Below are 25,109 nucleotides of genomic sequence, written 5' to 3'. Positions count from 1 at the left end.
AGATGTGTCAATTCTCTCTGGACCGTTCATAGAAAAAAATAAGTCTACGATAGCAGATGTTGAGGCAGATGCTTTGTCAAATTTTCTGTTCTGGCTAGAATTAGCATCTCACTGTTATATGTCTCTGTCAACCGCTCAAGTTGTAGTTTACATCCATATCTGTTCAAAATCATATTGATGCTGTTGCAAAGAGGCTATAAATTTGAAAAAGTGGAGGCTTCAGACATCTTCAGTCGTGACAGCCCAGAAGATCTATACAATCGCCACCGTCTCTAAATGGACCCCCAGGAGTAATGTTAACAATTCAAAATTGACCTCTGACCTTTAATCACCAAAATCGATCCATCTTTGAGTCCGAGTGAATGTCCGTGCCATATTTGAAGACATGGTGGTGTTTATATTGTTGACCACACTATAAACCCATGTTGTAGCATTATGTTTCCATTGTCCATTGACATACATTATATTCATGAAAGCCTCACTCAATCCCGCCCTCAAACCATATCACTCTTTAACAGTCAGGGAGTTTAATGATGAGCTTCATTGATCCTCTATAGCTGCTGTAGAGCCTCAGTTTGTGGGCAAATAAAGACTTCTGCATGTCATTGACAATTATAACTCCCTTATTATCCTAATACACTTCCTGATGCAGCGAAACAACATGACTCTGAGCCAACACATGCTCTCTGGTTTAGCCACCATCTGTGCACAGTGGACGCTACGGCTCACTGAACCCCAGTAACCATTCACCTCCTGTTTCAGAGTGGACTGCAGCAATCTTAAGTGTGCTTAATTGAGATTAGTCAAATCATCATTCAATCAGAAAAAATTTTAACCGCTGACACTCGGGTGATATACCAAGAGGCCTTGGATACCAATGCAAGCTAGCGCAGCCAAATGTACACAAACACCGTCACATCTCTGCCTTCAATGGTCTGTTTCTGTGTTCCCGTCATTGTGCGTCAGGCAAAGACCTTCAAGGCAGAACCACATTCTTTCTCTCTCACTCACTCTTTTCTGTCACCATCTTTTATTTGTCAACCTCCCACACTCTCTTACCTTTCCTCCTGTCAGTGCTGTATCTGTTTGTCCTATCCCTTTCTCCCAGCAGGAAGTTAAAGTGGCATGTGCCCGAGCATCTGCTCTCCATGCTCTCTGTCCAACTAGAAGTCGCAGCGTGAATGACAGGGCTTGGCTCTCTGGTTAATGTTTCCACTCTGCTAATTCACCTTGAAGAAACCATGCCTGCTCATTACCTGGGTAGATGGAGAAGTGCTACTAGTCCGGTCTCAGATCCCTGATGAACACACGGCACAGCTAGATTTTACGATTGGCTTTACATGAGCTTGCTTTTAGCACAGTAGGATGGAAGGTTATTTTGTAGAAATTTCCATTGACGGCATCTTGATGAAGGCAACAGCTGCCTGTCTCATTTGGTCATTGATTCATTCAATGACTGACTCCATTACTCCACAAGTCCGAGTGGGTCTCAGCAGCGGTTTTGTTATTCAATGTCTACAATACATACTAGAACCGGCTCATTTGGCACCTCTTCTCCACTACTGCATTGATGCATTGGCTATTGTGCATTGTTGAGAAATATATTTGAAAAGGGACATATTTTCAAGAGGTCTATGCAAAAGTATTGTATGTTTTATGTCTCAATCCACATGTTAGTTTATTTGATGGAGGCAAAATAATCTGTTCCAAACAAACTAAAATTCATTTTAAAAGTCCACAAATCACTAGAGAAATTACCAAATGACCAAAAGCCCCTGCCTAATCATAAAATCGGATTATATTGTGATTGAAAACTGGATTAAAATCTCCAACCGCTTAACTGGAAAGCACCAGGTCGACCTTTCCAGTTTGTCCCTCTCGCCATGGGAACCAATACACGTTTCTGTCATTCTCTTGCCATCCCCTTTCCCATCGTCTTTGGTCATCACACCACCTCTCTACCCCGCCCCCCCTTTTTTTACATGCCACAATGCTCTATCACACAAGGGGAACTATTTGAGGGCATATAATTCTACCTTGAGCCCTAGCTTTGTGAATTGTAACAGATAATTAGGGCTGATGTGCTGGTCTGCTGCTCCCGCCCACCCAATACCTTTCTCCCAGGCTTTTTCTTGCTTCAACCAATGACCTACACCCACCACTTTACTCTCTCAGCCACATGAACAATAAGTCTGTTTCAGGGGTTCGAAACTCAGGACCTACAGTGAAGGATGAAGTCTGCAGCCATACCATAGATTACAAAGATAAATGACATCTCAGGTCTGCAGGGGAAGTTCTTTATACATATGCAACACATGCAGAGCCAAGTCATTATTCTTTCTTTTTTCCTTTTTTTTTCTTTCTAAGGTTCTGTTCAAAAAGTTTTGTTCACAGAAAATACATTATTTTCCACATTTAGTCTCGCCATACATCAAATGAATTATCTGATGGCAGATCTTGTTCAATGTAATATACAGTTTACCCACAGTGCAATAGCAAATCTTAGTTATAAAATGTAAACACTACATTTACTTTTGTTAAATTCTGGACATCAGAAGAACACTGTTTCCTTTGCGGTGAAATTTGACTATGACTTCTTGAAAATGATGGTAACAATGATTTCTGAGTGGATGACATGGTACTAAACTATACATACTGCCATTATAATGCATTAGTACCAGGTGCCGGTAAGAGCGAGGAAAAATATAGGACAAGGAAATTGTCGCATAAGCAACTTAATAATATTTAATTTATTCAAACAAATCTGAAATTCATGTCCCGTTGGGAAAAAATATTAATAAAAACAAAACATTTATAGAAATAGGCAATTGAATATTGGAAGAAAATAGATGCGTGAAAGCATACATATTCTATCCATGAGTTCATCCCTGGAGGAAAAACCTTTTGCATTTGAAAATCACACGTGTTGAAAAAGAAAAAGGCTCTGCATTTAAATAATAGCCGGCATTTCAACAGCACTGTTATGGATCCTGGGTATATTTCTCAGGATAATAATATCCCGTGATGCTCACTGTTTGCATGGTAACCAAATATAATTGCCTGATGACCATGCACCACTGCTTGCTCATTACTGTGGCAAATTAGTACTGGTGGAAAAGAAGAGACTGCAGTGCCCGCCCCTACTCACACACAACCACATTATGGCTCGTTCATTGTCTTTTATTATAAATAAATAATATCTTCAGAGTTAGGCAGTGTAAGCCAACTGTACGCACATATGCCATCCCACTGTGGCATTTTAGAGAAAGAAATGTGATTAGAAAGGTAATGCCAATATTTGCGGTGGTGTCACAGGGGACCAATACAAGCTTTCTACAGCTGTTGATAACAAGGCAATACGAGGGTCTGGACAATGAGGCCCTCGGGGCGACTTTGATTGAGAAAAAGGCGAGAGCTGACAAGTGAAAGGGGCAGAGAATGGATTTTTGCTTTTGTAAAGATACAGGCATCGGAGTGTGGACAATGGTGCATATTTGTAAAGAGCAGCGTGTGGGAAAATAACGGTGGACACCCATAGACATTTGGTTTCCCTTTTTGGCTTGTAGGGCCATTTTTTAAAAAAACAACATGTTTTTCAAGGGTTGCAAGGTTTACTCAGTTAGCTTTGTGGTGCTTTCAGGTTCAATTGTGTGGTATTTAACAGAATACAGAATAAACACAAGAATACATCTGTGAAGTGAATGACTTTGCTCTCTGCTAGAGAAATAAATATTGTTGACTTGAAAGCTGGCGGGTGCAATGGAGCTGTGTGATTATAGGTGTGTTCATGTGTTAGTATGTGCTTGTGCCCGTGTACTCCTAACAGAGGCAGCTGGGGCCTCAGCCCTTGTTATATTCCCTGTCGTTTAGCTTGAAGTGAGGCCTTTATTTGTATCTGCAGCTGTCGGCCAAGTGTTACCACAACGGCTTCTGAGAGTAGACCTGTCAGCGAGCGCCAGCCGCTGAAGGGGAAGGTAGTCTTTGTCCATTTGTGCCAGATGCAATCAAAAACTCACTTTTGCCTTACCTTCCCCTCAAACCCCGTATCTCTGGTCTCTCCCCCTGCTCCACATATCACAACAATGTCTCCTCAGTCCAATGGCAGCTCCACAAAACATATTTCATGTTGTATAAAGAGTTCATTTTGACACTTGTGACCCACTGTCTGGGGTTAAAACATGTGACTATGTAGGGACTTTCTCTTTAAATCTGGCATAGGAGCAGGGGGAGATACAGCAGATAGAAATACATAACCCGGTCGTGAAAACGTGTAAATTGAGATTGTCTTCAATATTCTAATAGATGACAAAGGTCTGAATAAAACGTCCAATCCCAATTCAATTGGCACAGATGTTCCCAATTGGTGCTTGAGTCATTAAGGGCTTCTAGCAAAACACATCTGCTATCATTAGCACTAAGGGGAAGGAAAATAAGCACTTCAAATATACATTAATGGGAAATTTCCCCGAGACTTTAATCACTGGGCTTCAAGGGACCATTAAAAGAACAGCAAGAATTGGGATGAATCAATAGTGAGAAATAGAAGCCGGTGAGGAGATTAAAAGAATGCTCATCTGCAAGCTTAAGGTAGAAGCTTGGTGGTGTTCCCTTGAGATAAGCGGTGAACATGGTCTAATTTCTAACAGTAAATATCTTTGAAGTGATGCATTAACATTAAAAAAAGACATTTCAATGACGGAAACTAATTTGTGAGCAATGAGTGTCAGCTAGTTTTAAAACCCTAAAGATTGCTTACTTTGACCTTGAAGAAAAGACTAAACAAACAGTGTGTGAAATAAAAAAAATAAGGGAACAAATACCAAAACATATACTGCTGATTAGATGGAGATTTGAGCTGTGAATGCATTTCTGTGCTTCAAAGTAAAGGGGTTGAATATGTTCACATGGTAATGAAGCATTAAAGACAAAAGTGAAGTTAAAAATATCCAATAGAAAATGTATAATTATCACTTTGACAATCCCAAAGGGTTTAAACCATCACGGTATTGTAACATGATGTAGACCAATGGCTCGGAAAAAGCTTTTTAGTGGGCTTGTGAAAAAGATAAATAGATTAATAATATGTTGAGGGGAAATAAAAGTCAAACTTTAACTTGGAAGTCTACAAAATTTCTGCTGCTACACTTTATTTGAAGAACATACGTTTACCCTTATACAACACACATGCAGTGACCATTTGCTGCCAGCGTTGTCAGTGCAGGCCAAAACTAACGTCTTCACATCACTAATAAACTCTGATTAAAAGTCTGCGCTTGTATTTAATTTAAAATAACTCTGCCCTTTTATTTCATATTTTATATGGTTCAGTAAACATTCTTGACACTTGATGAGCATCACCAGCGTCAACTTGTTTGAAAAGCATATATTTGTGTAGCTCAAGGTAAGTCTGCCCCTTGATTTTATTAAGCTTTAGTCAGACCAGTTTAGAACCACTGATGCACAAAAACTGCATAAGGTCATTCAGACCAGGTCTTCAAATTGGAGATTGCATCTTCAGTTGCAAAAACAGAGACAGGCTTTCAGTTTGTGGATATTTATTTCCAAATTTGTCCCTGCAGCTATTCGATTTAGAAAGAAATTATAATGGAACTCAAACTACTGTTATTTTTGTAAGCCATTTTATTTACAGTTTGCCATTTTTTAAGTGGACATGTAAAATTGTCATAATCTCAATACAGCTCTTGTCCACAATTATGTACATCTCCACATTAGCGCTTCAAAATTACCCAATTACAAGAGAACATACATGAACAAGGTTATTCAATAATCCTCTCTTCAGCAACACTTTTCTTTTGTTCCCCGAACTCCTGGTCTCCATCAGTAACTGTTACCCAGGCAACAGAACAGACAGACAGACGGTGAGTGGATGGGCAGAAGAAAAAGGGAAAAAAACTAAACAAAGATGGGGGTGCAGCGACTTGAGTTTTGTCACTCCAAAGGTAAACTATAAATAGCATCCTTCCCCTTTTACTTGCACTAGAGCCAGTAATGTGAAAAGACCTACTTAACTTCGGTCACGACATTTGTCCAGTCTAATAGAGCTCTGTTACAAATGTTTGTGTTTTCAAGCACTTGCACAGCACTAGCTGATCGTTGGATTGTGTATGTGGTGGGCATCAGCACATATTTGTGTCTGGGATTGTTCTCTGAATTGATACACAGGCGATATAGAATAGAATAGAATAGAATAGAATAGAATAGAATAGAATAGAATAGAATAGAATAGAATAGAATAGAATAGAATAGGATTTTTCGAAGGACATGGAGCATATTTAGTACAATAACTTTCTTTCATACAGATATATATACAGCCCAAATTACATTTCCGCATATGCAACTAAAAGAATTTCCACATCAAGTGGCACAAACACAGCTGACAATCAAGTACAGCTGCAGTTAACCCGAAGCCAGCAATAGCACCCCCATAGCACCCTTAGTAAATCTCTGTGGTCCATTTATAATTGTAGTGTAGATCTGATTTAGCCAATGGGCAGAGCAAGCATTGAACTTTTGACCAGTCAGCCAGAGGGCAACTTAGCATTATCAGTGAGACGTATCATAATAAATATGTGAAGACTCAGTCAAAACCTCAAAATCAGAGTGATTATAAACCTAACAGGGCTCATACAGTTGATGCTAATAGGTCTCATGAAGGTGTACACACAACTCTAGTAGTCACTGACCCGGACCAGAAAAGGCTGCAGAAAGGAGATAAGGGAAGGGAACTGCCCACGGTTGATGCTGAGGATGCTAGCATGGCTGTGGATGATATCAGCAATCATCTCTAAGAGGGCCCAAGAAAGCCAGTTGTTCAAAAACTATCTCTCGCAGACATTTAGGAATCGGCAGAGAAGTTTCAATCTGGCAGTGATGGCTATAGACGCTGAGATAACACGGGCCAAAACCATGGGGGAAATGCTTGATGTCGTCCCACTGAACCACAACAACAGACGCGTTGTTTTCTAATAACGCGTTCTAATGATAACCATATTTTTTCTCTGTTCTCTACTTAGTCAGAAATTTGGACACCTTACAGTTATCTCTATGCGATGCTCATTCAAATAAGATTAGGACTATGGAATGGAATATTGTTGACTATCATTAAGCCAGGTGTTGCTAACTCGCTGCATGAGTTTGTGATCTCAGGCTCTCAGGCTAAAATCATGCACAAACCTGCTTTTGTTGCTCGCTGCCTGTGGAGAAGAACTGTCCGTGGCATTATTATGAGACTTCTGAGTTTATATTCAGAGGTGTAGGTATGTAGGCAAGCCTGTGAACCTTACATCTCCTTGAGCTGAATACCTCACCCCATGTTTGACAGAGAACGGCAATCTGTTGTGGAGTAGGTACTGTGCATGTATGCACGTGTGTGGCAGGAGTCTAGAAGTAGAAACATAAATCGTTGAGACCAGTACATTAATGGAAAACCCCGTAAATAAAGTCCTCTCGCTGTAAAGTGAAGCAACCACATTACACCACCAAAATAAACTTTCTAGCACCACCACTGCTGAAAATGTATGATTTGGAAACTTGTGTTGTCGATTGATATAAATGTGTAAATCTGAATATGTCTATGTCTGCCTAGCTGTAGCAGCTCAGTCAAAGAACGGTGACCTCTTGAGGGTATTCACTGCTTTTTTTTCCCAGTAGATCCAACCCCCTTTGGACCTTGTGCACAAAAAGCAGCTTTGAAAATGGATGGATGTGTGGATGCAACAAAACCATTTAAATTCTAAAAGCGGCGAGCGATGGTGAATAATCTTGCAGAAAGGGAAAGGCTCGCAATGTTTCTATGAAAGCACACGCTCACCCACATATAGAGTTCAAGTGGAGAAGGCATAGATACATCACACAATGCTGCACACAAAGCTTCCACACCCAACAAGAGAAAACCGAAAGGTCACGCATATAATATTGTATCTGGATGTGGTTTGTGCACAGTTGAATATCCAGCAGCTACATGTGCTCAAGGACATCATGTCAGTCCAGTAAAACCAGGGCCTGCCTTTATTATCAAGCTGCTGAGTGACAGCGCCAAATAGTCCAGGGATCCAAACATGAAGCACCACATATAGCCAAGAAAAGTAGCAGCAGCAGCAGATGAGACCAGCAGATACCGTCAGCAGAACGGGAGTATAGCATAGCAGCTGTACGTTAGTTAGTTTCTGCCATCTGTGGGCAAATTCACTTCTACTGAGATTGGAAAACCTACAGCAATCTTCTATGTGCATGTTGATGAAACATTCACATCTGTTGGTGTAATTGTTAGAATAGCTGAACTTTGACAACTAACACAACACTAATGTTTGTGATCAAATGCCTGGTAAAGCATAAGTGTATTAATTTATAGATGTTAGGAAATAAATGGTCATTTAATTGTAAATGTGTGTTTCACGGCTACAAGTTGTATGTGCGTCATTGTATTTCTGATCATGGAGAATAATTAATATCTACTGGTGGTGCAAGTTGGTATGACTGCATGTTTTTTTTATCTGATAATGACTGAGTAGCTACCTTAATGGAGTCTGTTTGGGTGAGGAAGAAACTTAGTATAATTTGCTCAGCATCTAAAATGCAGATGGCTAAAATGCACTTGATTATTGCTATAATATGCAAATAACTGCATCAAGAATGTAAACTCCCATTGGGGCTTTTCTTAAACAACAAAAAGTACATAAAGGAACCCTTTATCCGATTCTATCGCGGTACATCCAATTAATTCAGGCTGTACGGCGGAACATGAAACAATCCTTTCCTTGCTGCACTCATGTCACAACCAAAGCCTGGACCCAAGCCATCGTGGCAGTGGCACACAGTCCTCGAAGCAGCTCCAGAGCACCTGACCGTGTGTTTAGTACCCTGCTAAAGTCCGGGAAGAGAGCAGCTATGTGTGAGAACATGTGGGAATCATGCCAGGAAGCTTCCACGAAGAGCTGCTTGTACGGTTCCCTCCCCTACGGATAGGAGTGAGAAGCGGAGCCAGGCCCGAGCAGAACATAGAAAAACACTTTGACCTTAACGCATATGGTGTCACTTGCTGTAGAAGATTACAGTGAACGCTGGTCCGTAACAAAAGCTCTTGTCCTCCTTATGGACTAATTAAAGGAAATTAGCCTTTTTACACTTGCCCCAAGTGTACTACTGAACTCATCTCCATGCTCAGCGTGAAGGGAAAATACCTGCATAGATTAATGTAAAAAAAAAAATATGGTGGTTCACACGGGATGATGTACATTAGAAAAAAGACTAAGTATTTTCTTTTGCACTTTTACGCACCGTACCTCGATTTGGATGGAGAGGCTGCAGACATTTACATCAATAACTTGCATCTTATGAAATATCATTGATTAAAATAGCTGTCTTCATTATTAAATAAAAATGATTACTACAATTACATTGTAAAAATAGCATATATTCCGAGCTCATTTTGACGATAAACTGTTTTTTCAAGAACCAAATGATTGAACCGTCGCAGATGCGAGGCTGTGAGGACAAAATTATGAAACACCATGTTCCTTGTTTCCTAATTAAATCAACATCACCCTCAACAGTGTATCATGTCACTAATTGCTCTGGTTAAGAACAATTAGCAAAGCGGTGAAGCGGGTTATTGGTTGATTTGATGGACAAGAGGGTAGGGTGCAGACGAACACGTTTGGAAAAAAACTGTCCTTTCAATCTGACAGGCCGCCGTTCCAGAAGGACGGAGTGAAGACTGAATCGTGGTCTGAAAATACAGGGACAACAATAACAAGGAAGAAACCCTGAAACAATTTCTACATAGTCTTCTGACATGTTCTTCTTCGTTCCAGCCCATGTCGGGACACACAAGGTAAAACAGTTTCAAATGAGAGGACAAACAGTCTTTCAAAAAGACCCCTATGACTTCCAGCAACAACCAAAGGAAGTATGCCTGGAATAGGGACACCAAAGCCCACTACTGCAACTAGGCACATTTAGAGTGTCCCAGTGGATGAGGAGGTCACTCCAATGTGACTGCATGTTGCAGAAAGAGGAGAACACAAACTGCTGTTTTCATGTGAGCTGCATTACTTGAGCAGCAAAAGCATGTGGTGTGCTGTTACTGAACACCTGTGCCGGTCATGAATTATCTATTACGAACATAATGCACACAAAGTACCGTGTACTTGATTCTTGAATCGTAGTCGTCCTTCAACCGGCTTCAAACTCGAAACACCAGAGAAAAGTTGCATCGGGTTGAAAACTGAGCAGAGAAAACGCGTGTGTCAAATGAGGTTGACCCTCAGAAAACCTCAATTATCAGAAAGAGTATAGGGGACATTGGGGATCCCCTAAAACTCATAATAAGCCATCTGGACATAGAGGCAAGAAATTCTGAAATGGAGGCCATTCCCCATGGCAGCATTCACTGAGGGTGTGGGTGAGTATAGTGTGAACTTGGGAACAGTACTGTGTCTTGGCAGACTGCAGCTGCAAACTAGCCAAATACAATTGTGAAAGTTACATGTCTATCAGACTACAATCCCACACTGGCTGAATGCCAATATGCCAAATCTGTCCAACTCTGTACTTGCATCTAATAATATTATTAGCAAATATTTCATTGCCTGGGGAGGTTAAGCCTTGGTGATTGTCTGACATAATGAGCAAGGCACAGTGCCACATGGCTCGTCTTTAGCTAAGTGAAGTGTGCTAGCTCGTTGTTGGCAGCAGCAGACGAGGGGACTGTTTTTTTGGGGCTTTTTTCAGTCATCATTCTTATGCTCATGAAAGAAGGAAGTGAGTGAACAAAACTGAATTTGAGTTTGGAAAAGTCAATTTAAAAGTTCACTAATCATTTTCAAGCTCCTGCATTTATTTCAAAATGGTTCCCTTCGAAATTAAGTTTTGAATTAATTCAACAAATGGGTTCTGGCTAGACCCTGCAGCATTTTCTTGCTGCCATCATAGCGTTTGATTACTAGACTTCTGTAAAACCTTCCTAAACCTCGACTGCCCATAAATCATTGAGACACAAAGTAAAAAGCAGCACTGTGATATCAGAATCACGTGGTCTAATTATTTTTCTACTGATGGGGACACGTGCATCAGGAACTGAAACACAATGCTGTATTTCCATGCACTAACCCTGTTTATGCTCAAGAAAAGCACCATGTCTATTTCTAGGGACGCTCCCTGAATTTGGTACTGTCTCTTATTGAATCGGGTAATGATCTGTCAGAGGGGACAAGGACAAACTTTCCGTGTTGGAGCAAAAATCCACTTAACCACTCCAGCAGGATTATTTTCTTCAGGTGAGGAATTAAGTAAAATAGCACACAGTAAACTACCGAATTCAAGGGCAGCAATCCATTTTTTTCCCTTTTACTTGTAAACATGCCATACTATGACTGCTACGAGCATTGAATGGTAAGTGTTATGTGATGAGCTGCTGTGCGGCAGTGGACTCAAGGCCAATCAACACTTTGTAAATCTGGGTCACTTGGTAAATCGCAGGTTTCTATTCACCAGATATCAAGAGTTCAAATGCAGATTAATTCAGTTTTGGTCTGCAACGACTTCAAATTATACGAACAATTCAAATAATCAATGTAGAAAATACTGTAAAATGTGCAATTCCCACAGCCTCTGGCAGCATTTATCTCTTCTTTAAAGGTTGGTGTTAACATGAAAAACGTGCAGCAGAACTAAGATATTACAAAATGAACATTGTGTGCTTCTTTTTGTTTAAGATGTGTTATTTTTTGGTGAATTACAACAGCAGAGCAAACCTTTGAAAACGTGAATGCCATTGAGTGAGTGAGTGAGAGAAAGAGCGAGCGAGTAACATAAGGGCCAAATTCCACAACTTCCCGTATTCATTTCAAAATAAAAGCCCTTATTTCAAATTAAAAGCCCTTTTAGCATTTCATACAGCCTCCATCCATATTCTATGTCTTGGCCAAGTCTTGTCCAAAGCTCTTTTTGCTTCTTATGTATGTTTTCGATTTGGGGACTTACACATTTTAAATCTTTTTTTAAATAACTAGCACATAAAATCCAGTTTCAATTTGTCTTGGTACTATTACTTCATATTTAATTATCACTTTGTGTTCCCATTATGTTTTTATTTAGATAGAAATATTATTGAAACAGCACAGACGGTCACTTTTTGTCACCATTTTGTTGGATTCAGAACAAGAAAAGAAAGACAACCTTATATCCATATCTGCAGAGCTAGTGTATGTCACAGCCAAATAAATGGAACTGGGTTGTTGTAGGTTAGAGTTGATTAGAGCAGAAAGTTGAATGTCATGCTCCTGAGGAAATCAATCCAAAATCCGGTAAATCAAAAAGCTGATTTCACTGAAGTTGATCGAGGGCACAAAAAACATGAATCTTTGGTCATAAAATAATACTTTTGTAGAAATTGACGTCAAAGCAAAGAAACGTTAACGCCATTACACAGTAACACTGTTAAGGCACCTTCTTACTGATATTTCAAAAATTTAATAAATTTCAGACCCAAAGACACAATAAATATTACAATAATCAGGCAATCACTAGTAAAGTAGTTTAATTGTGTTGAAACTAACAAACATATAACAGGTTATTTTTAGAGTGTTATTCACATCACTAAGCAAACAACCCTTCCTACTGCTTATCACAATCCTATTAGTGAAAAAGACAAATAACATGTATGGTGACTTTGAATTACTTAACTGCTTTAACCTTTTAAAATCCAAATGACATTCAATCACTAACATTTGTTTTCAGCCGTCACTTGTCTTTTCACTGTGCTCAAATATGACTCATATCTCAGTTTATTTAAAGATGCATTGAACGTGGCTTAAATTCCTAACATATGAAGGAAGTCTTTAAAACCAGAAGAAAACACATGCATAGTTTCTTCTAAATGTTTCATTGAAGTCACTGTTACAGCTTTTTTGTGGTCTACAAACTGAAAGTGAGGAAAATGAGAAATTTGAGCCCGAAACATTTTATACTATTTGTTATGTGACATGTGTTTAAGTAATTCATGCAACAAAAAAAAAAGCTTTATTAATGGTATAAAAGAGCCATTAGCTGCTCCAGGAAATCATTCTTCTATACATGTATTTTTCTAATCTTCTAATACTTCTACTGCAGAAGCTTTGGGTCCGTTTCTTAAGCTGATGGCTACCAGTAATTTTAATCACCACCGATTTTGTATTCACGGCGCAATAACATGCATGTGTAAAAAATTATGGAAACCAAAAGGTGACTGAAACAATTAAACTTTGGAGCAATTAAAATGTAACTGGCTTGGACTTTAATGTGATAATTGAAAGTGTCCTTACCCACAGCAGCATTATGTCTATTTGCTGGGGCATGGTGGAAATTAATTTCTATAGCCCCTGATTTCAGAGCAGCCACAATTGCTGAAACGCCTCTGTGACCCACCACACTGATGGTCATATATTACCAGGGACTGCTTAATTATGAGGAAACCATTTCAACTGTGTAGGATGTACTGTATCTTCATGCATATCTATCAGGACGGAGAAAAGAATAGTGGTCTCCCCTTCATATCGTGTGAGCTCAACAATGTTAAATGACCTCAGCCATATGCTTGATTATTAGAAATGAGCCAGAGTGATTTAAAAAAATGAAATGTTTTCTGTTCATTTTAGTTTTTAGTCATTTATTTTATTTTAGTGGTTGATTAACTGGTTTTGGAATATCCAGGGAGTCAAAAGGATGGGAAACATGTCTAATTTCCAATTTGTGTTGTGCTACAGACACCGAAATCCCATGAAATAGATGATTATGTTCTGTTGCGTAGCATGTGAAAGGCTCTCAACTGCCAGCTTTTATTGCATCTCATTTTGGTAAAATACTACCTGTCCTCTAAGTGAACTCCAATATGCCATCTCTTTGAAAAATCCTTCACATTGCTGTACACAATGAGTGACTGTTGTTTCCACTGAAATGCATATTCAAATTTCTGCTGCATTACATCCTTTCAGCACCGATGACTCAGAAACGTAATTATATCTTGCAGAAAAAAATTGTCACAAAAAAAAAAATAACTTTCTATACAACATCATGTATTGTGCATCACAAATGTTTTGTGGTGTACAGGTTGCATTGAGTGGAGAAAATAGCTTTTTCTCTGTGATCTGTCTGCTGTAGGATGGTGGCTTTGTTTAAGGGATGCTTCAGTACATCTCAGAGGTCTGATCAAACCAAGGGTGTGACATCTTTCTAGAGGCAATCTGTCTGGTGTTAGATGTTAATAATTCCATGAATCACATTCCTTCTTTTTTTTTTCCTCCTCATATTCCTTCTACAGGCCTGTGAATGGTCTAATCAAACAGATTCAGATTCTATCAATCATTTTTGCCTCCAGTGGTGCTAACAGATTTATTGCAACGTATGTGTGTGAACGGGAGAGCGCAGGTCTGATATTTCCTAACACTGCTCCTAATGTTCTCATCTTTTCAAATGCATGAAGAAACACTAGTCGCACAACTACTAGATTCTACTTCATCACAGAGAACGAGACCGCAGCGAGATGGTAAAAGACTCACAACTAAGTGTTGAATGAAGTACAAAGATGCTGATATATTGAATAACCTTTCAATAGCATATGTCACATAGTGACAGAATATTTCTCAAAAGCACAAATAACGGGGGGGGGGGGAAGAGCTGAGCAAAGACTAAAAGTAGATTGACAAAAAGCCAACCACAACAAACAAAACCCACACAATGCTGAAGTTGCTGTGTTATTGTTTTGATGACACATGCAAATTAAACATTTTCAGATAAAGCTTTGCCAAAGAGCAGCACATGTTGTAATGCAGAAATGCTGCAGGTTTGCAATGTTATAGATAAGCGCATTCGATTAGATTCCAAAGAAATCATGACTCAATGAAAAAATATTATATAAGTCAGACAAAAAAAATAAGGCTAATGTGACCTGAGGAAGTGAATACCTTAAACATGGGCCTCTCGATGACATTTAGTGATAACCGAGGGGCAAGATCACATATTGATGGTTTAATTTATCATCATAGGTAACATAGAGCTTACTAAAACAATGCAGCTATATTTTGTACTAAATTATTGGTCACTTATAGTCTATTTCAAATGAAGCGAAGAATCCAGATATGTCCCAAACTGTGACCAGCAAACCAAATGGGTAGGATTTTTTTTTTTACTTCAACTATTCCACCCCTAGTGTGAGATATTCAAAGCGTCAGCTGTCTTCATTAGCGTCAATAAGTTCAGAGACTGCTCTTGTTGCGCAACGACTGATGCGCAGCGCCGTGATGAGCATGCAGCAGGAGGAAGGTATAACCCTAACGAGTAAATTCTGTCACCAAAATCAGGACTTGAATTGCACATGTTTTTTGTGAGCGCTGGTCCGTTGGCACAGCAGTTTCTACATGGACATCAAAATGCTTCAGTAAGCTTGTGGACATGAATCATACGCAAAGGGAGACGTCTCCCGAGTGACACATCAAAACATCAATGTTCAAAACGAGCAAAAGACACACTACCAAATGTCAACAAACTCAGTTTGAGGCTGAAGTAAACCCAGAAGTACAACAAAGTGCAATGCCCTTTACGGCTGCCAGGTTCTGGCTTAAAAACATCTTTGGCTCCAGTTGACCCCCAATAAAAATTTTTTTTTAAAAAGCATCAGCTTCCCGTGAGAAGTATGAAGTAAATAATATTTTTTTTCATGCGGTCGTCACCATTACTAAATCCAGCGCCAGTGCTGGAGGACATTTTGGAAATGATTCCACCATTAAATAGATCTGAAGGCTTATACAAGATTTGTACGCCTGTTGTGTTACTGTTGACGTGCTGCTGCTGAACTTGCCCCGTCTCTGACTTCTGCAGCTTCTGTTTATTGATAGAATTTCTCCAGAGACAGAGTTCTAAGTGACACGAACACCCCTCGCAGGATGTGATCATGCAATATTTCTGTAGGTTTAATGTTTGCACTTGAAACCTGACCACGGATATTTTAAAAAGAAATGTGTTGACCGCTCACGTTCTCACCGAGCTGCGAAAGGCTCCAGACAGAAAAAGGAGTATTTATTTTCTTTTTTTAAACCGGCTGTAGCTGTACGAGCCGTCGCCAGATACTCAGCGTTCCTGCTGTGATGTCATGAATTGTTATAGTGATGCATTTTTAGCACAAACTGTGAAATGCCATCATGAGCTCTATGTCGTGAATACATTTTACCAAACATGCATTTCCAACAACAGAAAAAATCATGCAACGTATTCAGAAAAAAAGAGTTTCAAGTTAAGAGTTTCAAGAAGAAAATTAGAAATGCTTTAACTTTGAGCCTATCAAAATAAAATAACAAGGACAGGGGTCGGGAGGTGTTTGTAGGGGAGAAATTACTCCCTTTGAGTAATGTGTCTTCTAAAGCCAAAAATTCCACATGCATGGTGAAGGCTGAAATTTTGCCTACAAAACCAACACAATCTTTCTGTATATACTTCTGCTGATGGAGGTCTTGACACGAAACCTTTTTATCGAAACACTGCATACGTATTTTACAGCAAATGTATTTTCGTGAAAAGAATAAAACAAAATAACTAAAATATAGCCTCTGATGGTCAACTAAAAACTAAAAATTGCTAACTTTATCAGCACGTTGAGTCAATAGTCATTTTAAACTTTGTTGAAATGAATACCTGTCTCTGTCAGCTGCTGTCATACAGCATGATGGGAGAGACAGAGAGGGGGAAGGACGACAAAAAGCAGAGAGAGTTGGAAAAACGACTGCTTGAGTGAGTGAGAAACTGACAGCTCAATGCCAGAAGAATAGAGTGCACACACTTCAGTCTGACTGACAGCATCAGACATAATGATGTTCATTCAAAGAGTGACACCTGAGGGCCACGAGGCCAAACCACCGTACCTTCTGTCCAATGCTGACTGACTCGATATGCTTCCATTCTCCTGTCGCTTCTTTTTACATGTTATATACTATCTCTATCTTTTATACAGATGCCAACCCATAAGATCAGACAGGGACAACTCCCTACGACCACAGTTATATAGCTTTTACTAAACACATGATTAAAGTGATTATAGTCATTACTCTCTTCACTGGCAATAGCATATACAATAGTAACATGTTAATTGGTTTCACCAATTACTGGTGAAGAAATTACAGATACTTATTATAACTGCAGGTCTCCTCAGTTTTACAAAGCATTTTAGCATATTTAATCTTATTCATAAAAAATAGATCTCAAAGAAAAATAAATATTGACCTTACTTGGCCAGAAATATGATTCCAGCAAATGCTAATGAGACTCTGAATCAAACAGCAACTTCTTGGGCTGAAAGATGAAGCCAACAAACGGCAAAAACGGAAGTTCCTCAAATGGCAATTTGAGGCCAACTCCACACCACAGTTAATCCCCATTGATTCCCGTGTTAAACTTTCCAACTTGCCAACAGAAATACACATATGTATGGCACAACAATGCTTTTGGTGTCTATGTCCTGTATTAGCAGGATGTGTAAGTAGACAACTTTTTGCTGTTAAGTTTGGGATATCACAGTTTGAGGTAACAAGATGTTCTATTTACGACCTTTTTTTTCCAGGCTCCCAAAATACCAGCGTGACTTGGCAAACCACCATGGTGTCAAAGAACAATAAAAAGAGCAATGTTTTAATGAGCAGCTCCCTGTTTTGTTTGTATCTCAACCTCTACACTATACACAATGCTGCGGTATTGTTTAATCAAGGATAGAAGTCAAAGAGGAGCACAAAGAAAACAAGTTCAGCAGTGTCAAGTTATTAAGAAATATGAGAGGGTGTTGTGCTAAAGAGCAGAGACAAAACCAAGACAGAGAGGAAAACAACATTAATGTATTATTAATACTACGGCTCACCATTTCGGCTAACATACATTCTCACTATAGTCAATTTAGAATTTAAAGTCTCCACAAGCTGCACGTCTTTTGACTACAATTTTTTTTTTAAGTTCTCAGAAATAAACATTTCTGCAATAGAAAAGAAAAAAATAAACAAAATGATTTAGAAAATATGAAATGCGTTGATATCAATTGAAAATAATACGTATTACCAAATCAGTCTCCTATAGGATGTGTTTCATATTTGCTTTTGATGCAACTCTTTCATGCAGGAATGACGTTCAAATGTCTCACAGCTGCCCAAGAAACACTTTGTAGCCAAGTGACCAATTAGTTGAAAGGTTAAAAGGACTATTTGTCCACATCACAGATGTTCACAAATGTGTACACCTTCTGAGATTAAAGCTGAAACTTGGCACTTTAACGCAGTATCAATTAATTTCCTTCAAATCAAATGTGCTACTGCTCACGGCTTGAAGAAAAGAAATGAGTAACTAGAATCTGTATATATGCAGTACAGTACACAAATTCAAAGCACAAAAAGTAAAAGGAAGGAATGCAATGAATAATTATCATCTGATCTTAATGAAAAATATAAAATCAGTATTTTGTGTGACCACTTTTTGCCCCTCTGCACTCAGTAGTGTGATAGGTAAGTTGTTCGTAGCACCGAGGGGGCCCACATTATCTGTTCTCTTTGTTCTGTTGTCTCTTTATGACTTCTCTATTAAAATCGTATTTAGTTTTACTTTATAAACTTTAAAACTAGCTAAAGTTATAGTATGGATTTGATTATGAAATATATTTTGACATGTCAAAAAGCACAGGTGCAAATCATGAAATGAATTACAGCTGAACTCCTTTCAGCTGCTACGGTTTCAAGATGCTTTCATTGGGTTTTCTGATACACTGTCACACTGCCAAGACTTACCGGCACACTTGAATTGAAAAAATAATTGTTAAAAGGTATGAATTCATGTTTGGTTTTTTTACTACAAAAATCAAGTCAAAATTTCTGGGGAAAAAAAAATATCATCATCCATTTTTCAATCTCTTCATAGCAAATATTAAAGTGAGCTAAAAGCATTTTAAACGTATTCATTCTCCCAAACATTTCTTTGTTTCTACTCCTTCCTCAATCAACCCAAGTCATATTAAAGCTGCAAGACCCAGTTACATTCAAAGGCTGTTTCATAAAACAAAAACCTGAGTTAAACTTATGCAATCTTTACACTCTTGTCGTTCACTATTGTCTTTTAGCTATTTGTTATTAGTTATTAGTTTCTATCTGAAATTGATGCTTCTCTTGTTTAAAGAACTTGACAATGGGGAAATAGCCTGTCATAACGATGCCACTGAAGGTTTTAAATGTCTTTTGATTTGATAGCAGTGTAAAGAGTGAAGTTAGATTTAGTTGTGTGATTATAGTCTACACCAGGGGTGTCAAACATACACCCGCCAGGGGGTCCAGCTCGGCCTGCCGGATGACTTTGCTAAGTGTGAAAATTACAGAAAGACATAAATTGCATTTCTACGAGAATATGGAGGTTTATGAGTACAAACGTTTTTTTGTTTGTTTTGTTTTTTAATCGATTTTTTTTAATCGATCCAGTAATTGCTTCAAAAACAGCGTAAATGCGACGTCTGCGCCGGAGGAAGAAGCGCTCGGTGCCACAGGCAGCCGCGCTCGCTGCTCGCTTTGTGACGCGTTTGACGTCAAACGCGTCACAAAGCGAGGGAATCTGCAGAGGAGAGCCGGGGCAGATAAACAATGGGCTGATGTCTGAGTTTTTGGTCTTTCTGTTTCTAGTTTATTGTAGAAAGACCTTAAAACAGGGTTTATCATCCAAAAACCTTCACCAATGATTTAAACAAAGAGAAATATTGTCGTTATGTATGCGTTATTATGCTATGATTTTACTGGTCTGGCCCACTTGAGATCAAAGTGGGAAGTATGTGGCCCCTTAACTAAAATGAGTTTGACACCCCTGGTCTACACAGTCAAAAGTCAAACTTGCAGATAAACAGTAAAAACTGCAACTTTACACATTAATAGTTTATGTCACAACAGAGATCTCTGGTTTCAGTGTCAGTTTTGCAATGAAAGTGACATAAACGGAATAACACAGTCAAAATCCTTCATAATGTTTAATTCATGTTTATGTCAGTTTCCGTGGTTCACAGTCGTGACAGTGTTATGCCAGCCTGGTGCACACCCGTTCATCCAAAGTGTCACCAAAAGTGTTGTGAGGGAGAGAAAAGAAGGAGGTTGGGCTGTGAGCACGAGAAGTGAGAGGATGTGAGAGCACAGAGGTGGATGGAGCGAGGAGATGGTGCACAGAGAGCAGGAGAGCGACAGAAATAGAGAAGGTGGTGAGGTGTGCAGGTACAGGTGACGCAGGAAGAAAAGTCAACAGCAGAATAGGTGTGAAATGTCAGAGTTTTTTTTATTAAAGGCAAGTGGAGAGAGAGAGAGAGAGAGGACGGTCAAACCCAGCACATAAGTTGGTGAAGAGGTTGTTCTCAACAATAAAATCTAGAAGAGAGGAAACGTTTTGGTGCTGCAGAACAAAAGTATGTAGGAAGTGACATACCAGGTCAGTGTGTTGTTTGCAAATTATAACTCAACAGGTCTACCTGTTAGCGCCATCCGACCTCTGCAGCTCATCCAGAATGCCGCAGCTCGACTGGTCTTTAACCTCCCGAAATACACTCACACTACTCTCCTCCTGCTCCTCCTCCTCCTCCTCCTCCATTGGTTACCAGTAGCTGCCCGCATCCGTTTCTAAACATTGGTACTTGCATACCGTGCTGTGAACAGATCGGGTCCAGTCTACATCCAGGACATGGTCCAACCTTACATCCCAGCCCGCTCCCTCCGCTCTGCATTGGCCAATCGGCTTGTTGCTCCTCGCTGCGAGCTAAACACTACAAAATCACGACTGTTTGCTGTCCTGGCTCCTAAATGGTGGAATGAGTTCCCCAACGACATCAGGACAGCAGAAACTCTGAACATCTTCCGCCGCAAACTAAAAACACACCTCTTCAGACTTTACCTTGAATAGGTAGCACTCCAGTAGCACTTAAAATGGCACTTACTGATAGCACTCTAGTTTGGCTTTCTTGGAGAAATTGTATTTTCTTGATTCCTGCTGTTCTGGGTTTTGTACCCTCATGGTTGAAATGCACTTATTGTAAGTCGCTTTGGATAAAAGCGTCAGCTAAATGAAATGTAATGTAATGTAATGTAATGGACATACTAGCCTCACTAATTACTGGAAAGTGGTTCATCTTTGAACACAGTCAGAGTCTTGCGGTATCGTAATTGAAACACTGCTGACAATAATGCAGCCCTCTCTATTCTTTTACCTACAAACATGTAGGCTACAGCTGAGATATGAAGGGAAACTCCCCTTCCACCGATTAGTGCTTAACTTTCTATTCAAGCTGCTGATGGTTGGTAATTGCATACTTCAAAAAATTGACACTCCGCCATACCCTGCCAGCCTCCCATCAGCAAGAAATAATATACCAAGAGTTGTATTTATATACTCCTGGTGTATCGCCTCTGAGTGCCGAGCTATAGCTTTGACTCCACCAGGCTGGTTTGACACTTAAGAGATCTTAACCTCTAAACACCAGACCTCTTCTCTACAAAGTCATTGCTCCCTCCCTCCTTCCCTTCCTCTGTTTACTGCATTAGCAACACTCACTTCAATGCATCCTGAAAGAAATGTCTTAAGACCAGCAAGGAGGACAGAAACAACATCACCACATTTGTTACGCAACATTAAGATGCAATATTGCTAATTTATAGTTAATGATCATGCGAAGGTGTCTCGGCACACTCACTAGTAAATGAAGATAGACAAGAACGTCAACACACAGTTACCCTCCATACATTAATTTCTGTATCAACATCTGATGATGGGACACTACTCAATCATGATGATTTGAATTTCATCAATTTTAAAGAAATTGCTGTGATTAATGGATCTATGTACACGGGATTAAATCTTTGTAACCTTGATTATTGCACCACTGACCAGTAGCAAGCCTTCAGTTCAGTGCTGACCTTTGGGCAACCGAAAGTCAGACATCATTAACTTTTACTGACATTCTATTTGGAGCATTGTCCACAAAAGAGGAACAGTTTCCACACATTATTGTGAAAGAAGTCAACATTACAAATATGCCTTTTAAAAACTGTATGAAATTATTGGCCCATATGTGACTAAGCTGACAAGTGGTTTAGTTCCCTCTTCAGTGACTCTTTCTTAGAATAAATTATATACAATCCTGTGGAAAAGAAAAATGCTCTGAAGATCTATTGTGTGTCTACCTGACTGTGTGTGCGCGTGTGCGTGTGTGTATATATATATATATATATATATATATATATATATATATATATATATATATATATATATATATATATATATATATAGAGAGAGAGAGAGAGAGAGAGAGAGAGAGAGAGAGAGACTTACCATCACTGAGATGTGGAGCAGATGCATGTGTTCGTGTAGGGCGTGAGCAGGCTCCCGGGCCGTGGGTTGTGTTGTCTGTGCTAGAAGCTCAGACTCCGTCATGGACACATGGAAGTACAGGGTGCCGTTTTCCAGCCACTGCTGCTTCCAGTGTACTTGAGAAATATCTTCTCCCGTACCTGACATCTCTGAGGACAACAAGGGACGAGAAGAAAGCATATTGGTTTGTGAAGTCAACATTAAATCGATGAGAAACTGACATTCACATTCAGGCTGTTTATTAAAGTGCATGTCCTGCTAACCGATTCTGTGAATATGTCAAAGATGTAAAAATACAAATGTACAAATATGATTTTCATGCGCTATACGAGGTCATGCATTTGTATTCTAGTGCAGTGATCTGTGTCTGCTCACATCAACAGTCTGCTCCAACTAGAAACCTTGAACTTTGACAACCGAAGAAATCTGTCCAGCTATTATAGTATTGTTCCAGTTGTGTAGCCTGTTTGGTAAAAGCAGCTGTGAAGCCATTGCATTGCTTTGCCGTTTCACAGTCTTTAAGATGACAACTTGTTCATGGTATTAGTCAGAGATTTATCAAAAATCAAAAAGAATAAGCGGCAAGCATTAAACATTTTTTAGCTGTTATAATCAACACGGCAGACAAAATGAGTCACAGATGGAAAAGGCTTATCCCGGTTAATATCCGTTTGTTTACACTTATCTTTTTATTCAGGCGAGGAAGACAGACCAAAAAAACTCTACAAATGAGAAGACAATGGGTCTGTTAAGCTCAATCAAATGTATATGTCAAGAGCACTTGTAGAAATGCCGTCTCACTATTCAATGTCCTCTTATCTGCATAAATCATCCTACATCCAACCAATATAAAACTATCAGCTCCAGGCCACTGCAGGCTTTAAGTATCTAACATCAAAGGAATACTGAAAACATTTAAAAGCATAGCAGAAGAGAAAAATGGGCAAATTGAAAAAAAAAAAAAAAAACACCAAAAAACACACTAAGTTGCAATTGATGGGGCAAAGAAAAAAAAAAAAAAGATGAAAAAGAGCAGGGGGATCACCAGTTTATCTTGATATGGATCATGGCACAAGGATCTAATGCTATCAAGTGGGAATGGTTGCACAGTAGAGGAGTACCGAGAAGCCTCAGGGAACCGGAGATTCAGAAGCTTGATACAGTATTTGTCATGTGGTTGGGTGACAAGGGCATAGACGTCTGCTGACATCTCCTATCAGCGGCAGGTAGCAAATGACAAATGGCTTTCAGTGCAGCTGGTTATTAACCTGCTGACTCTGGGTCAGAGGACGTGGATGGCAGGGGAGGGATACATGAGCTGTGCTCAATAGTGCCACAGGACCTTCAGGTGCAGGGAGAGAGTGTGCAGAACAGATTTTCCCTCACAAAGATGACAGAATGCACAATGCCAAAGCTCACACTGCCTTATTAACTCATAACATTACTTGAATATAGTTAGTGTAACCAAGTGATTAAATAATCATTTTTCGTTAACCTTTACTTCATCCTTTTCCTTAATTGATCGTGTTTTTGTTTTTTTCAAATATCAGTGTATTTCTATTTTCTAAAATGTCAGAAAATAATAAAAAGAAATACCAGTATCAAGTTCAGTTCTTTGGGTTGCTTGTTTGTTTTCACAACAGCATAAAAGTCAAAGAAATTGAATTTATAAATGGATGTAAAACAGAGGCAATATATTGCTTTAATAAATCACTTTATGGAGCAGGAACTGGGATATTTTTGGCATTGTTTTCTTGATTAAATAATTATATGATTAGAGACGGATTGATTGTTTCAGAATTAAGTCAATATACACATTATCTTGAATCTCTCTAGGCTCTCTGAAAGCCCATTAAAAACCTCTTTCCTGTTCGACCTGAGAAATGTTCTATACTTTTTGCTGACTGCAGCATATGATAAAATTTTGTAGAGTGTGAAATTTTTAAATGCCATAACTGCTGCCTATTCAACTCTTTATGTTTAATCTGTGGGCTGAAGACACACTGCTTAACCTTTCACCTTGACAGCAGAAACAGCTTTGTCTGCTGGGCCAGCAGTGACGTGCCTCCTACCATCTGTTACTGTTTGCAAATGGAGCTTTTCAAACTCCTGTCACATTTACTTACGGACTCTGATAAAAAAAAAAATCTTTGGGCATTTCAGATCGCTTTAAATAACTCTGAGTATGCACACCAATGACACTTAGTTTGATCAAAATTAAAAGTGATTTTCTTGTGGACAACCAAAAAGCAAATTGGGCTTTAATAGAAGCAATCACTTGCAGGATAGATGGGCAGTAATAGAGTTTCTAAGGTTGTTAGGTACCTTTGTGCGATTGTTATGTAGATGAGGAAGATCTGTAAGCAGGCTATTTTAAGACAAAAGAATGGCAGTTGTGTGTGTCCTTGTCTTTTGTGCTATGAGGCTTGTCATTGGGCACCAAGCCAGACATTAATGGGACATAGGTGTATGGCCTCAAGGTCTACTTGTAATTCATTAGGAGGAACATTATTAATGTGTATAGGTGCATGACTGTGTAAGCGTGTAAGCGTGATTGAGGCTGGTATGCTCCCAGCAAGGATGTCAGCAATGGTCCCAAACTCCAAGGACAACCCAAAGAAATGCCTTAATGAACATTTCATAGACAAAGAAAAATGTATCTGTTGATCAATGAGAAATTGTGACATATCTTGAAGCTTGGA

At 39.2% G+C, this 25,109-nt stretch overlaps 1 protein-coding gene across 1 annotated transcript in view; it reads right to left on the bottom strand.

Annotated features, from left to right (window-relative positions):
* The window catches only part of LOC138630742 (astrotactin-2-like), a 231,177-nt gene that overhangs the window by 166,858 nt on the left and 39,210 nt on the right, over positions 1-25,109 (bottom strand). The window contains exon 2 of the mRNA XM_069715244.1: positions 22,369-22,556. Coding sequence (XP_069571345.1) covers positions 22,369-22,556 — 188 coding nt within the window. The remainder of the gene's footprint in view (positions 1-22,368; positions 22,557-25,109) is intronic.

Source organism: Brachyistius frenatus, unplaced genomic scaffold (genome assembly GCF_029030835.1).
Source record: "Brachyistius frenatus isolate BFR_SWC_R1_liver_20210118 unplaced genomic scaffold, ASM2903083v1 Contig_140, whole genome shotgun sequence".
Classification (NCBI taxonomy): Eukaryota; Metazoa; Chordata; class Actinopteri; family Embiotocidae; genus Brachyistius; species Brachyistius frenatus.
Note: the sequence above shows the minus strand (reverse complement) of the source record. Positions and strands in the feature narration are given on the sequence as shown.